The sequence below is a fragment of the Epinephelus lanceolatus genome, chromosome 5, assembly GCF_041903045.1.
Source record: "Epinephelus lanceolatus isolate andai-2023 chromosome 5, ASM4190304v1, whole genome shotgun sequence".
NCBI classification, from domain to species: domain Eukaryota; kingdom Metazoa; phylum Chordata; class Actinopteri; order Perciformes; family Serranidae; genus Epinephelus; species Epinephelus lanceolatus.
This window is the reverse complement of record NC_135738.1, coordinates 6575261-6588131: the sequence shown is the minus strand read 5'-3', so window position 1 is coordinate 6588131 and position 12871 is coordinate 6575261. Positions and strand designations below refer to the sequence as shown.

The 12871-nt window shown below is 42.0% G+C and overlaps 1 protein-coding gene across 2 annotated transcripts in view; it reads left to right on the top strand.

The window, feature by feature from the left end:
- ampd3b (adenosine monophosphate deaminase 3b) overlaps positions 1-12468 on the top strand; it is a 31149-nt gene extending 18681 nt beyond the window's left edge. The window contains exons 4-15 of one of the 2 annotated variants that reach the window (XM_033634131.2): positions 86-251; positions 653-872; positions 1041-1170; positions 2792-2986; positions 3376-3507; positions 6577-6740; positions 7138-7264; positions 7461-7624; positions 8065-8185; positions 9052-9225; positions 9683-9793; positions 11614-12468. In XM_033634131.2, coding sequence (XP_033490022.2) covers positions 86-251; positions 653-872; positions 1041-1170; positions 2792-2986; positions 3376-3507; positions 6577-6740; positions 7138-7264; positions 7461-7624; positions 8065-8185; positions 9052-9225; positions 9683-9793; positions 11614-11790 — 1881 coding nt within the window. In that variant the 3' untranslated portion in view covers positions 11791-12468. The remainder of the gene's footprint in view (positions 1-85; positions 252-652; positions 873-1040; positions 1171-2791; positions 2987-3375; positions 3508-6576; positions 6741-7137; positions 7265-7460; positions 7625-8064; positions 8186-9051; positions 9226-9682; positions 9794-11613) is intronic. The other variant, XM_033634130.2, reaches the window with a different exon arrangement.
- Positions 12469-12871: the final 403 nt, after the last annotated feature.

The window sequence follows — 12871 nt, the reverse complement described above, 5'->3', positions numbered from 1 at the left end:
CACAGTTTAATTCTAAAAAAGGGCAATTAAGGACAGATCGGTGGAAAAATATATATGTATATAAAACTTAACTTTTCTTTTTCAGATCACAGTTGAGGATTATGAGCAGGCAGCCCAAAGCCTCCTCGGGGCGCTCTTCATCAGAGAGAAATACTCCAGACTGGCCTACCATCACTTCCCCAGGACCACTGCCCAATTCCTCTGCAACGCCAGAAATGAGGAGTGGCGGGAAGAAGATGAGGTCATGCCAGGTAGGGCCATTGAGACAACTTCCTCTTTAGAAAAGCTTTACAGGTTAAAATTCCTCCTTCTTTCCAGTCTTTATTCTTTCATTCCCAGTAGAGTCGTGCCATGGGACGAGCTGTCCCAGTCACTGTTCCCACAGACAGTGTTACCTGACCAACAGTCTGAGCACTTCTACGGCTCAGACAGAGACTGAACTCTTCTGTTTGGATCATTTATCAAAGCTTTATTGATAAAAACGTCAAAAGATACAAGACTGTAAAAACTTTTAGTAAGACATTGACTACATCTCCCAAGGTGCATTTCAGGTGCTGATTACAGAGCATGTGTCATATGCTTCATATACATCTCATTCCACTGTGATTATCCCTTATTTGCCGTGTGATTTATTTCCGCCTGTCGTCTGCAGACACCTGGCCTTTCCCTCATGAAGGGGAGGACCCGTACTCCATGGAGGGCATCCCTGAGGACCTGAACTACGAGCTGCAGATGAAGGACGGCATCATTCATGTTTACGACGACGCAGAGGCCCTGAAACAACAGCGGCCTCACAACCTCCCTTACCCCGACATTGAGACCTTCGCCATCGACCTGAACCACGTTCTCGCAATGATCGCTGACGGCCCAACGTGAGTACACGTCAACATGACCACTGCTCACAACAACAGCTCAAATGAAAGATTTGAACTGATTTATCACAGAACAGTGTGAACAGTCTTTTCTTCCTGGAGCAGAAGGTTAGTCAGGACTCTATCAAACGACATGTTAACATGATCTTATGTTGTGTTGCCTTGCAGGAAAACCTACTGTCACAGACGGCTCAACTTCTTGGCCTCTAAATTCTACCTCCATGAAATGCTGAATGAAATGGCCGAGCTCAAAGAGCTGAAATGTGTTCCTCACAGAGACTTCTACAACGTCAGAAAGGTTGGTTTGTATTCTTCCATCAGGTTCAATATACAAATCACACTCGTTTGTTTTCTGAGACATATATTAAACAACACAGGAATGTTCACCAGATGACTTGAATATCTTAATTTGGAAGCACTGGATCATTCTAGAGTTATTGGTGTGATTTTGTAGAGGAGAGCATCTACACAGAAAATAAATAATTAATTTAAAAAAGAAGAGGCAACAGATAGGAGTCGTTTTTTTTAGCTTGGCGCCACCTAGCATCAGTGGTGTTGTGCCGCACTGTCGCAATGACCAAATTGAGTGTGGGGATCAGAGATAATCAATAAAATGTAGGCTGTAAAGCCACCAGTATACCTCTATGTATATGCAGAATGAGAAGGTGTGTGGACACTCTACTAAATAAATGAGTAAAGAGACCGAGCAACAATTATCAGATTTATCTGAAGAAAAAACAAATAGTAATGCAAATAATTATACCAGAATGCATACCAATATGTACAGGGGGGAGGGGGGGGGGTGGTAACACTCACTACCCGGTCCCTGGTTGTGGCGATTTGCGATGCTGGCCAGCTAGGAATGAACTAGCAGCCAGTACAGTACAGTCCTCTCTGGACTAGCTAACATTTAGCCGTGTTACTTACTGATCCATTAGAAAGAAAGCTAGCTGGACATGGGCTTTGAAGCCTCTTTGGTGATGGAGCTCCCTCCATCTCTTGAACACCTGACTGAGGTTTACTCTTGTTTTTCCTCTTCTTTTATCACTCTCCTTTTTGCTCTTCTTTGCCTCCTCAGACAGAGGAGCTCCTTTTCTTTTGCTAGGCCATTTTTCACTTGTCTCCAAACTTTGTCCGTCTGCCATTGTGCTTGTGACTCAACTATCTCATGCCCAACTCCTCATGAGGACCAGCTCCAGTCCCTGATTGGCCGACCGACCAGTTTCGCAATACATGACGTGTTTCCTGCTGTAAAGCAGATTTTTTTCCGCAAAATTTCGCCCCTGGTGGCAGAAGCTTATTACAAAGATTGCCAAGCCACTAAGTAACCTATGTAAACGCTGATAGTCTGATTTTACTGTGGCCACTACCCTGTGCAACCCACATTATTTTCATAATGATATATTTAGGAAAAGATGCTGTCTGTTGCCTCTTTAAATGAATGTTAACATAACCTTTCCAGCCTCGCGGCTTCGTATCGTATTTAGGGGACCTCTGGTTTCTTTGTGCTAACACAATTAGCTTTAGCCTGACACGTAAATGGTCCCTAGCTTTTACAGTCCATCAACTCAGCAGTGAAAACGGTCAGAAGACAGTGTGATAACAGTGCATCATACAGATGCTTTATTCCTTCTGTGCAGTGAACAAACAGTCATTACACTGGAACCTGAATGTACCCGGACACTTTCTGCTGACTGCAGCCCTACCGACAGGGACTCTGTATTATAATGATGTAAAACAGCTCATCTGGCGGACGCTGCTTCAGCCTGAGCTTTTCCTCTGAAGGGTCGTCTCACTACAGCAGGAGTTATTTCTAACTTTAGTTCCTTCAATCTAAATAAACTTGACTTTATGGACTTCCTGTAACTCATCCAGTGAAGTCATGCACGTCCTCACTGTCTGCTTTGTGTCAACCTCAGGTGGACACACACATACACGCTGCTGCTTGCATGAACCAGAAGCATCTGCTGAAGTTTATAAAGACCACCTACCAGACGGAGGCAGATCGCGTGGTCCTGGAGAAGGGTGGCCAGAAGCTCACACTCAAAGAGGTCTTCAACAAACTCAACATGGACCCCTACGACCTCACTGTGGACTCTCTGGACGTGCACGCTGTAAGAACAAAGTCATGTCTGTCAGAGGTCTTAAAAAAATAAAAAGATTCCAGTGACATGTCGGCCATGTTGTCACACATCAGGTTTACCTTGTATTAACATGATGTCCTAGAGGCATATAGATCAGGTAATTACATAACTCTGATGTGCCTGCCAAGAATTAAGTTTTTAAATAACCACAGCACATTTCACTAACCTGTGCTCACTGACACGAGGATGTAATTATGGCTTTTCATGCATTTCATATGGTGTTATGCAATCGTTTTTATGTTCCATGCAAAGTCCTCTAAGTGTCTAATATGAAAATAATCAATACAGTCACTTTGTTGGACGCAGAATGAGATCATCTGTACGTAAGATTCACCCTCTCTCACGAATGACTCTCACAGGGAAGACAAACATTTCACCGCTTTGACAAGTTCAACTCCAAATACAACCCTGTGGGCGCCAGCGAGCTGCGAGAGATCTACTTGAAAACAGACAACGACATCAAAGGAGAATACTTTGCACGTCTCATCAAGGTACAGTGTAATTAAAGCACCAATGTCCTGAGAGGCTGTGCATGGTCATGTTTCCAGGTGTCTGGTTGAACTAGATTCCTGCTCAGGTTGAAGTTGGGTGAAGCTGCACTGAAATTACAATAAGTAAACAAACTCCAGGAAACAAATGAGACCAATAAAGGGGGCAGAGCTGTCAAACTTATTAAAACACATTTCAACATGCCATCTGATGCTGTGAGGAGTGAGGAAGCAGCAAGTGTGACAGGCAGAGCTGAAGATGAGGGGTGAGGCAGAGTAATGTTAGCAAATAAAACCTGCTGTATCTGCTCAGTTATAAAGTGTGAAGTGACAACACAGGTATGATATTAAAGTGATAGTTCAGGTTTTTGGACATGAAGTTGTGTGAAATGCTGACCATCTGTAGCTCTGATGTGACGGTGTCACTACTGTCAACGAGCCTCCTGCTCTGAGAAATGGCCCGTAGCTTACCGGAGAAAAAGTAGTTCTGAAGATGTACGGGGGACACGTAACCAAAAGGTTTTAAGCTACAAAAAAGTATGCATGTGTTTTGTTAGACTATTTCAATAATTTTAAAACATCCCCGCATTACGTCAGACCTTGCTATCAATTGGGACTATTTTCTGGCCAGTATCACTCTGCCGTGCAGTTGCCTACGGGTTACATCTGTAACAGGAAACCGATGGAATTGGGAGCCGGCGATGTTTTTATTACCACAGCTGGGGAAATCACAAGTTCGCACCATTTTGGTATCCCTCTGTTTACCTACAGCAGCTGACGAGGGTGTGTCGTGAGCCTGAGCCGGTGTTCGCGCTGTAGTAGTAGGTATATATATGTATATATGGCTAGCACATCTTCTTCCTCACTAATAATAGCCTACTGGTTCTCTGTTGGAAACAGCCGATGAAGTTTTCGTTAGCCGTTGCTATCCTGCACACCTGCATGCCGTGGTGATGAAATGTCTAATTGATTTCTGTTCGCGTGCTGTCTTGTGGGCCTGCACGGCAGAGTGATACTGGCCAGAAAATAGTCCCAATTGATAGCAAGGTCTGACATAATGCGGGGATGTTTTAAAATTATTGAAATAGTCTAACAAAACACATGCATACTTTTTTGTAGCTTAAAACCTTTTGGTTACGTGCCCCCCTTTTATCTTCAGAGCTACTTTTTCTCCGGAAAGCTACGGGCCATTTCTCAGAGCAGGAGGCTCGTTGACAGTAGTGACACCGTCACATCAGAGCTACAGATGGTCAGCGTTTCACAACTTCATGTCCAAAAACCTGAACTATCGCTTTAAACTAAAGAACATAAGGCATCCATTAATACCAAACACGTTTCACTATCTTGTTGGAAAGGGGGCCAAATAACGCTCCAAACTTGCACTAAATTTTGGCGAGGGATAAGGGATTCATATTATCACTCTTATTTAAATATTTCTGCACACTGAGGACCCTGAACTGTCTCTGTATTACATAAACTGGGTTTGACAGACATATACTCTTCACACTGCCCACAGTTTGGCCAATATATGATTAAAGTAGACTCAAAATTGAATCAATAAATGAATAAAATATATTAGGCCTGTTTGCTCACTTGTCATTTAATGATGATGATGATTTAATACCCTGCAGTAATTTCCCTCCCCAGTGACTGGCCTGATTATTTATCCTGATTGTAGTGCTTTGTAAATGAGCCGTATTGTTCAGCTATTATCAGGTAGTTTGTTGCTTTTTAAATGAAAGACAACAGTTTTAAAATAAATTAATACTTACAGTTAACAGTTCATTGTTAAATGCAGAACACAGCGCAGCATTTTTTCAGCTGATACGCTTTGGTTGCTACGATACAGAACATCCATGAAAGAAAATGTCGGCACAAGTTAGAGGACACGCTGTGGATAACGGGGGGGCTGAAGCACGTACAGCAAGACGACAGACCCAACACAGTGCTGTGATACTGAAGTTAATATAAACAGTCCTAAATGAGGGTCAGTGAGGTGTCAGTGAGGTACAGTCTTCAAAAAGACGTCCAGTAGGCTTCTTCTAACTAAAAACATTTGATATCTCACAGAAGGCAAAACACAAATAAATAGGCTAATAAAATAAATGATAATTCTGTTCATTAGTTTCAGATTTAGTGTCCCCAGGCTCACTGTCATGATTAACTGGGAATATTCATGTTTTTCTTGTCAAACTTTCTGCAGTGAAAAACGTCTATTAAACAAAATATGTGAAAGCACCAGAGTTGCATCATTAATCCTGTTTATCGTCTATTTGATTGACAGAAATGTAGGAAACTATTCTGCTAAATGGATAATTGTTTTAGATTTTTTTTAAGCCAAACATTTGTTGTAAATGTTTCTTATATGTGATGCTAACCTTTGTCATATTTGAAAATGAAAATACAGCTTTGGATTTTTGGACTGCTGGTCAAATAAAATAAACCATTTAAAGACATTACCTCGGCCTCTGGGACATTACACCAACCAAGTTTCACTAGTCTGACATTTTATTGATAAAATGATTGGTCAAGAAAAGAATAGGCAAAATAACAGTCAATTAAAGCTCTATAAAGTACCTCTCTGGGTTGATCAAGTTTAATTCAACTGTTTTATTTTTCATAGGACCAGAACACAAAAAAACTAATCAAGATATTTAAAAAATCGAAAGTGAACAGACTGCACTGAACAATCTCCGACAGCAGCTGTGTGGGGTCTCTCATTTTATTTAGCTTTTAGCATTTTATCTAAAGTAGAGTTTCTCTCTCTCTGCTCCAAATATTTGTTTCTCTGTGTAAATGTAATTTATCTTCGTGTATTTCGTGCAGACACACTTGTTTCATCTTTCATCGTTGGCTTGGGTGTAGCTGTAGATGTCTTGCTCCCACTGCTGGTGGATTAATGAAGTGTTACTGGAGGACATGAAGTTTAAGTTTTGAAGTTTAAGTCCACTTGCTGTGTTACACGGATGTGACAGAATTATCTTGTTATCTGTGCAGTGAGCATTTACAAATGTTTACTTCTGCATTATCGAGAAACTTCACCGACTTCCTGTGGTTTGGCGTCTGTTTCAGGAAGTTGCCAAAGAGCTGGAGGAGAGTAAGTACCAGCATGCTGAGCCCCGTCTGTCCATTTACGGCCGCTCTGCCAGCGAGTGGGAGAGCTTAGCAAACTGGTTCATCCAGCATAAGGTCCATTCACCCAACATGAGATGGATGATCCAAGTCCCCAGGATCTAGTAAGTATTGAGTGAGACAGCAGGCGCGTCTCTTTCAATAAAACAAACACGCCTCATTTAATAACACAAATGATCTGAGTTTATTATAATATGCTAAACGACAGTGTTGATACTAAACCAATGATTCATCTTAACTCTTTTTAATAAAGAGTGATAGACTTCAAGTAGTTTGTTTGGGACCAACATTTTCTAATTAAAACCTAAATATCTGCATTTTTCTGAGTCATAGATTAAACAGATAAACTGCCAAAACTTTGGCTTCAAACTTGTAAACTCAGATAAGTCAGGAGTGATGACATCATTCAACAGGCTGCCCTGAACAAGCAAACAGATGATGAAATGTTTGTGTTGTTTCTATGGAAATCTGTTTGTTGATTTGATTCTCTTTGTCTTTCAGTGACATTTTTAGGTCAAAGAAATTAGTACCACACTACGCCAAGATGTTGGAGAACATTTTCCTCCCCCTCTTTAAGGCTACAGTCAACCCACAGAAGCACAAAGCCACACATGTGTTCCTGAAATACGTGAGTACTTTTATCAGAGGGTGGGTTCTGTACCATGCAGGAACTTCTTAAAGTCAAACAGCAGCCGGCCATGTCTGTGCGATATTCAGTGACACTTGTTGTGGAAGTGACTGAGGAGAGGAAGACGAGGTGAAGCTACATGTTTTCTGCACTGATGAAGAAGATGCATGGTTGTGTGATATTTGTTGTCCTGCAGGTGACCGGATTTGACAGCGTGGATGACGAGTCCAAACACAGCGACCACATGTTCTCCTACAAAAGCCCAAAGCCTGAGGCGTGGACCACAGACAACAACCCTCCCTACACCTACTACCTGTTCTACATGTATGCCAACATCATGGTGCTCAACAACCTTCGCAAGTAAGTCCTGCATGTAGATTTTAGGACACCAGACCAGTCCTATTAAATTAAAGATGATTTCAGAGGCCAGAATCACCAGTGGGTGGTGGGGGACCTGGACAGGCTGCACGTCCATCACAGGCCTGACAAACATGTTTAATGATAACTGTGGGAAAGTTTCTGGGGTGAGCTGCATGTCAGAAATTTAAAATAACTGCTATGCATTGCTTTAAAGTTTTGAATCAGTGAAAAAAGAGGTTCAACAGTAAAAATATGAAGCCATGAAGGCAAGGTCAGCGTCAGGGTGTCACTGCCACCCGCCCATAAATAACAACAACAACAGAAGTTGCTGCACACAAAACAATCCCAGGTGCACATGAAGGACAGAACTCAGTGGAGCTCAGGAAATGCTCCATCTTTACTGCTGGTAGTTAATGACATCATTATTTGTCTCTCCTCAGGGAGAGAGGTCTGAACACCTTCCAGTTTCGTCCCCACTGTGGCGAGGCCGGCTCCATCACACACCTGGTCACTGCCTTCCTCACAGCTGACAACATCTCTCATGGACTCAACCTCAAGAAGGTGAAGTCCTGCAGTCTGAATACGAGGGTTTGATACTCAACGACTTCTGAATGCTAAAAGCAAATTACTAAATGTCTACATTTGAATTGAAAAAAGAAGGATATTGTATTGTGAAAATTAATATTTGAGCAGCACTACAGCTGTTTGCCTGGCGAGTTCTCAAGTGGTCCTGGGCTGCCACACTGAATGCAAATTATTTATTCAATCCAGTACAAATATTACGTAAGGAGTAACCTTTATAAAAAAAATTAGGCTGTTGAATAACTTATCAATTACAAATCTTATATTGGATCTAACGTAAACTTGATCCAATAGTGCATGCTCAGTCCTCACTCTGATACCTGACACGGCCCACAGGGAGATGAACAGAGAAAGGTCTGCGGTCTACGTGAAGTTTTACAGTATAGGTCGCTGTTTTTTGTTTATTTTGTGGTGTGTAGACGTATAATTGTTGTCGGCAGAGGTCCATCAGGTGACATGAAACATGCTTTGCTAGCGATGGGCCAGGGGCGCCAGGTTTTGGCAGCACACAGAGCAACAACACAGAGCTGGATAAAACTACCTTCCTTCCCAATACGCAGAAACAGACACTCGATTGGTTCAAACCCATTTGTTTTGGTAGGAGAACAACTGATCATCATGTTTTGTCCAGTTGAACATCCCTAACTGAATAAAGGCTGAATCATCATGTTATTAAATCACTGAGCTGAACCCTGTAAGACTTTTATATCTGTGGGAAATCTGCATATGATTCCTTTGTCCTCAAATAGTACATTTTCTGCAGTAACTCCATCAGCATTACTCACATTACTTTGGTGTCTACACCCCCTCCTCCTCCACCCCCTCCTCCTCCTCCTCCTCCCCAGAGTCCGGTGTTGCAGTACCTGTACTACCTGGCCCAGGTCCCCATCGCCATGTCCCCCCTGAGCAACAACAGCCTGTTCCTGCAGTACTCCAAGAACCCGCTCAGAGAGTTCCTCCAGAAAGGCCTGCGAGTGTCTCTGTCCACTGACGACCCCATGCAGTTCCACTACACCAAGGTCAGAACCACCAGAACCACCAGAAGCAGAATCATCATATCACCATTTATTCTCCTTTAATATCTCAATCACTATAATCACTGACAACAGCAGATATGTAAGAGTCCACAGACATCTGGGCAACGAAACATGTCATCAGTATTATACACAACATGTGGTGCAGGACAGGACCTCACTTAGTGAAACATGATCCAGCACACAGTAGTTGACTCTTCATCAGTTAATCCATTAATCTGCTAATTATTCTTTCAGTTTATCGTTTTATTTTTGTCCATGAAATGTCGAAGAGTGAATAAATGGATGGACTAATACTTCAGCTCCAACAGCAGGGCACATAGAAATACATGACTCTCATATAAGTCAGTCAAAGATGTCTGCTTTCAAAGTGAAACATATTTTACACCAGTTCATAAAATGTACATTAAACCTAAAATCAAATGTTCCTTTAACCCTTCAGGAGGCCTTGATGGAGGAGTATGCCATCGCAGCCCAGCTGTGGAAGCTGAGCACCTGTGATCTGTGTGAGATCGCCAGAAACAGTGTGTTACAGAGCGGACTCTCTCATCAGGTACAGTCTCACCTTCTGCTTTTATCTCACTGTGAACAGGTGAAGAAAGGCACTGTTACACATCACATCACATTCAGGCTGGTTTGACAAGAGTAAAAAGAGACTTAGCCCCAAAGAAAGGTTTAAAACGATGCTTTCACAACACCAACTTAGTTTCAGAATGCCACCAAGCGCTCCCATCAATACTGCAACGTGATTGGCTGATATTATTACTGGTTAAGCCATAGGGCTCAAAAGGGCACATAACTTCACAATGCATTGTGTGTAACCAGCGCCATTTTTACGGGCAAATTGTTTTGTTTACATTGCGTTGCGCCGGGAGAGAGACATGAAGCGAGAGATTTAAATGGACCAGACAAAGGAAAAGTGTGTCAGACGGTACCAAGACAAGCTGGAGCCTGTTCCAAAATCCAGAAAATAGGTGGAGTGGATCCGTTTGAGCACGGAGACTGGACTGGACTGAAGCTGAGCTTGTCCTCTATCTCATCAACGGTATAAGTTACTATACTGGCGACGGATTTAGGAATGCCAAATCTTTAAGGGCTCATGGGCAAGTAAACTTTGGGTGGGTGCAGGACCTCCGAATTTTACGCCTTAAAGAGAAGACTGTCGTCATTTCAGAGGTATGTAAACTTTACAAGCCTCACTGTGTCCCACCTCCATGTGGTGCTGCCTGTTTGCTCGCTCAGGTTTTGACTAACATATCTTGGTGTCTGCTGGTCCAATTTATTTCAAACAAAAAATACTTTGAAGCCTGAAATCCACTCTGTATTTATGTGGAAAATATGTATGGGCTTCTCTGTTATTTATTTCAGAATTAGGGCATTTTCACACCATAAATCTCTAACTCTCCATCGTCATACATGGGTGGGCACAACATGGAGTTTATCTTTATTTTTAACTTTCACTTCTTAAAGTTTCTTCTTCTTCGATTGTGGCAGTTAATGACACAGCAAGTCTGCACCATTGTCAAACGATTGTTACTTTTAAAATGCTAAAACAACAACAACAGAACACAAGCGTAGCGTCGCCAAACGTAAACAACTTTCCAATTGCCTGCAAAGCCCACAAAGCATCGCGGTTTTTCTACCTCCGCAATGTCACCCTTTTGAGCCTGCGACAATAGGGGGAAGGGGTGTGGGGGAGGTCCTGGTGATGGAGATGGGTCCAAACACTGGAGGTGGGGTCTGTGGCTGGAGGTCTGCAGCCAGACCCTTCTCTGGTCTCCTCAACTGTGTGAGTGAGTTAAAGCTGATACCAACAGGCTGACAGACATTTGACAGCTGATAATAAACCTGTCAGTGCTCTCTGCTGGACGAACTGTTTACTGATGACACTGTTTATAAATGGCCCCAAATATCTTTTGGCACACGAGAGTTTCCTCTCTTGCCACTGCAGATATATTAAAGCCGGTAACGACCCATTTGAATTTTTCAAACTACACTGAGTACATGTTATTAGCCCCACCTGTATTATAATGATAAGCACTTCCTCTTTTGTACAATCGCAGCCTCAGGTATCTCACGGTCCATAAAAGTCTCGTCACATCACTGTCATAAATCCAACTGTTTATGGAACGGTCCAACGAAACCTTGTCCTGCAGCTCATATTGCTACTGACTCCTCAAACAGATTAAACTCATACCGTCAGGCTGTAAACTGACCAGCCTGTCCACACAGAGAAAGGTCAACGATCCAACCACATGATCAGAACTCCATGCTGAGGTCACTCTGCTCCTCTGGACAAAAAAAACAACCTGCCAAATACTGACAAGATTTCCACATTTATAAAATATCTGCTCTCCATCTTTCACCCTTCAGGAGAAGAAACACTTCATTGGCTCCAACTATCTACAGGACGGACCGGAGGGCAACGATATCCGGCGAACAAACGTGGCACAGATCCGCATGGCCTACCGCTACGAGACGCTGTGCAATGAGCTCAGTTTTCTGGTGGACGCCGTGAAGACGGATGTTGGCACTAACCCACCTGAGTGATTTGCCACAGCAGCACACACTGTGCCTGAATACATCCTCAGGGATAAACAGGTTACATGGCACATACTGTTGTTTTTTTTAACGTATTCTTATAAACCATTGCGACAGATTTTTTTTTAAAAAGGATTTCTGAGTATTTTATGTTGACCTTCTTGATTTTTAGACCTTATCTGATGATGCTGTTTCTATGAACTCTGGTGATCACTGTGTGCCTCATGTTAATGTCAAAGAAGTTTATTTTCCTCTGACGGGTGGAAAGTGCACTTGCATATTTGGATATATAGAAGAGCATGAGCCACAAAACCATATTTAAAATGGACACATAGATGTTTTTTGTTTGTTTGTTTATTTTTTGTTTTTTACTGAAAAGGGGTTCTTAGATTTGCAAAGCTGTCACTGCTTGGTGGACGTTTTCTGTCACGTGTATTTATGCATGTTACACAGGCCTTTATCAGAATTATAGGTCTGAGATGAAACTTAGAAAAAAAAGAAAATAATCCTTTTTGATGACTGATTCAACTGCATGATTTTGTCAGAAGTAAGAAGGAAGTGTCGATGAGTACTCAAGTGCTGTGAGAGACAAAACTGTTGTACTACCAACTGTGAAAAGACTAACTGATTATAATTATTTTTTATGTTTGTCATTTTTCATATGTAAATAAAGGCTGCAGAACAGTCGATGATGATTTTGGAAAGTTTTTTTTTTTTTAAACTTGAGTATTTTTCATTTAAAATTTGTTGAAAGTCAAGTGAGCAGAACTTCTCAAAACCTAAAAACATGCCCTCATCATTGGAGACACCTGCTTTAATGTTAGTGAGTTATCTGCTGTCAGACCTTATTTTTTGTTCATGAATGCATCACATAATAAATACACTTTATGGCCACCTGTAATTATGGATTTCTAGAAGAACAAAATGGAGGTTAAATATAGACTACTGCATTTGGACCAGAGAGAGAAACAACTCATCAGCTGGTGGTGCTGAGACATTTCTTAATTCTTCTTTGCAATCTTAATTCAACATGGTGTATCATAGGAATCTTTCTTAACATAGGCTTTAACGCATTCAGGCTCAGAAAACA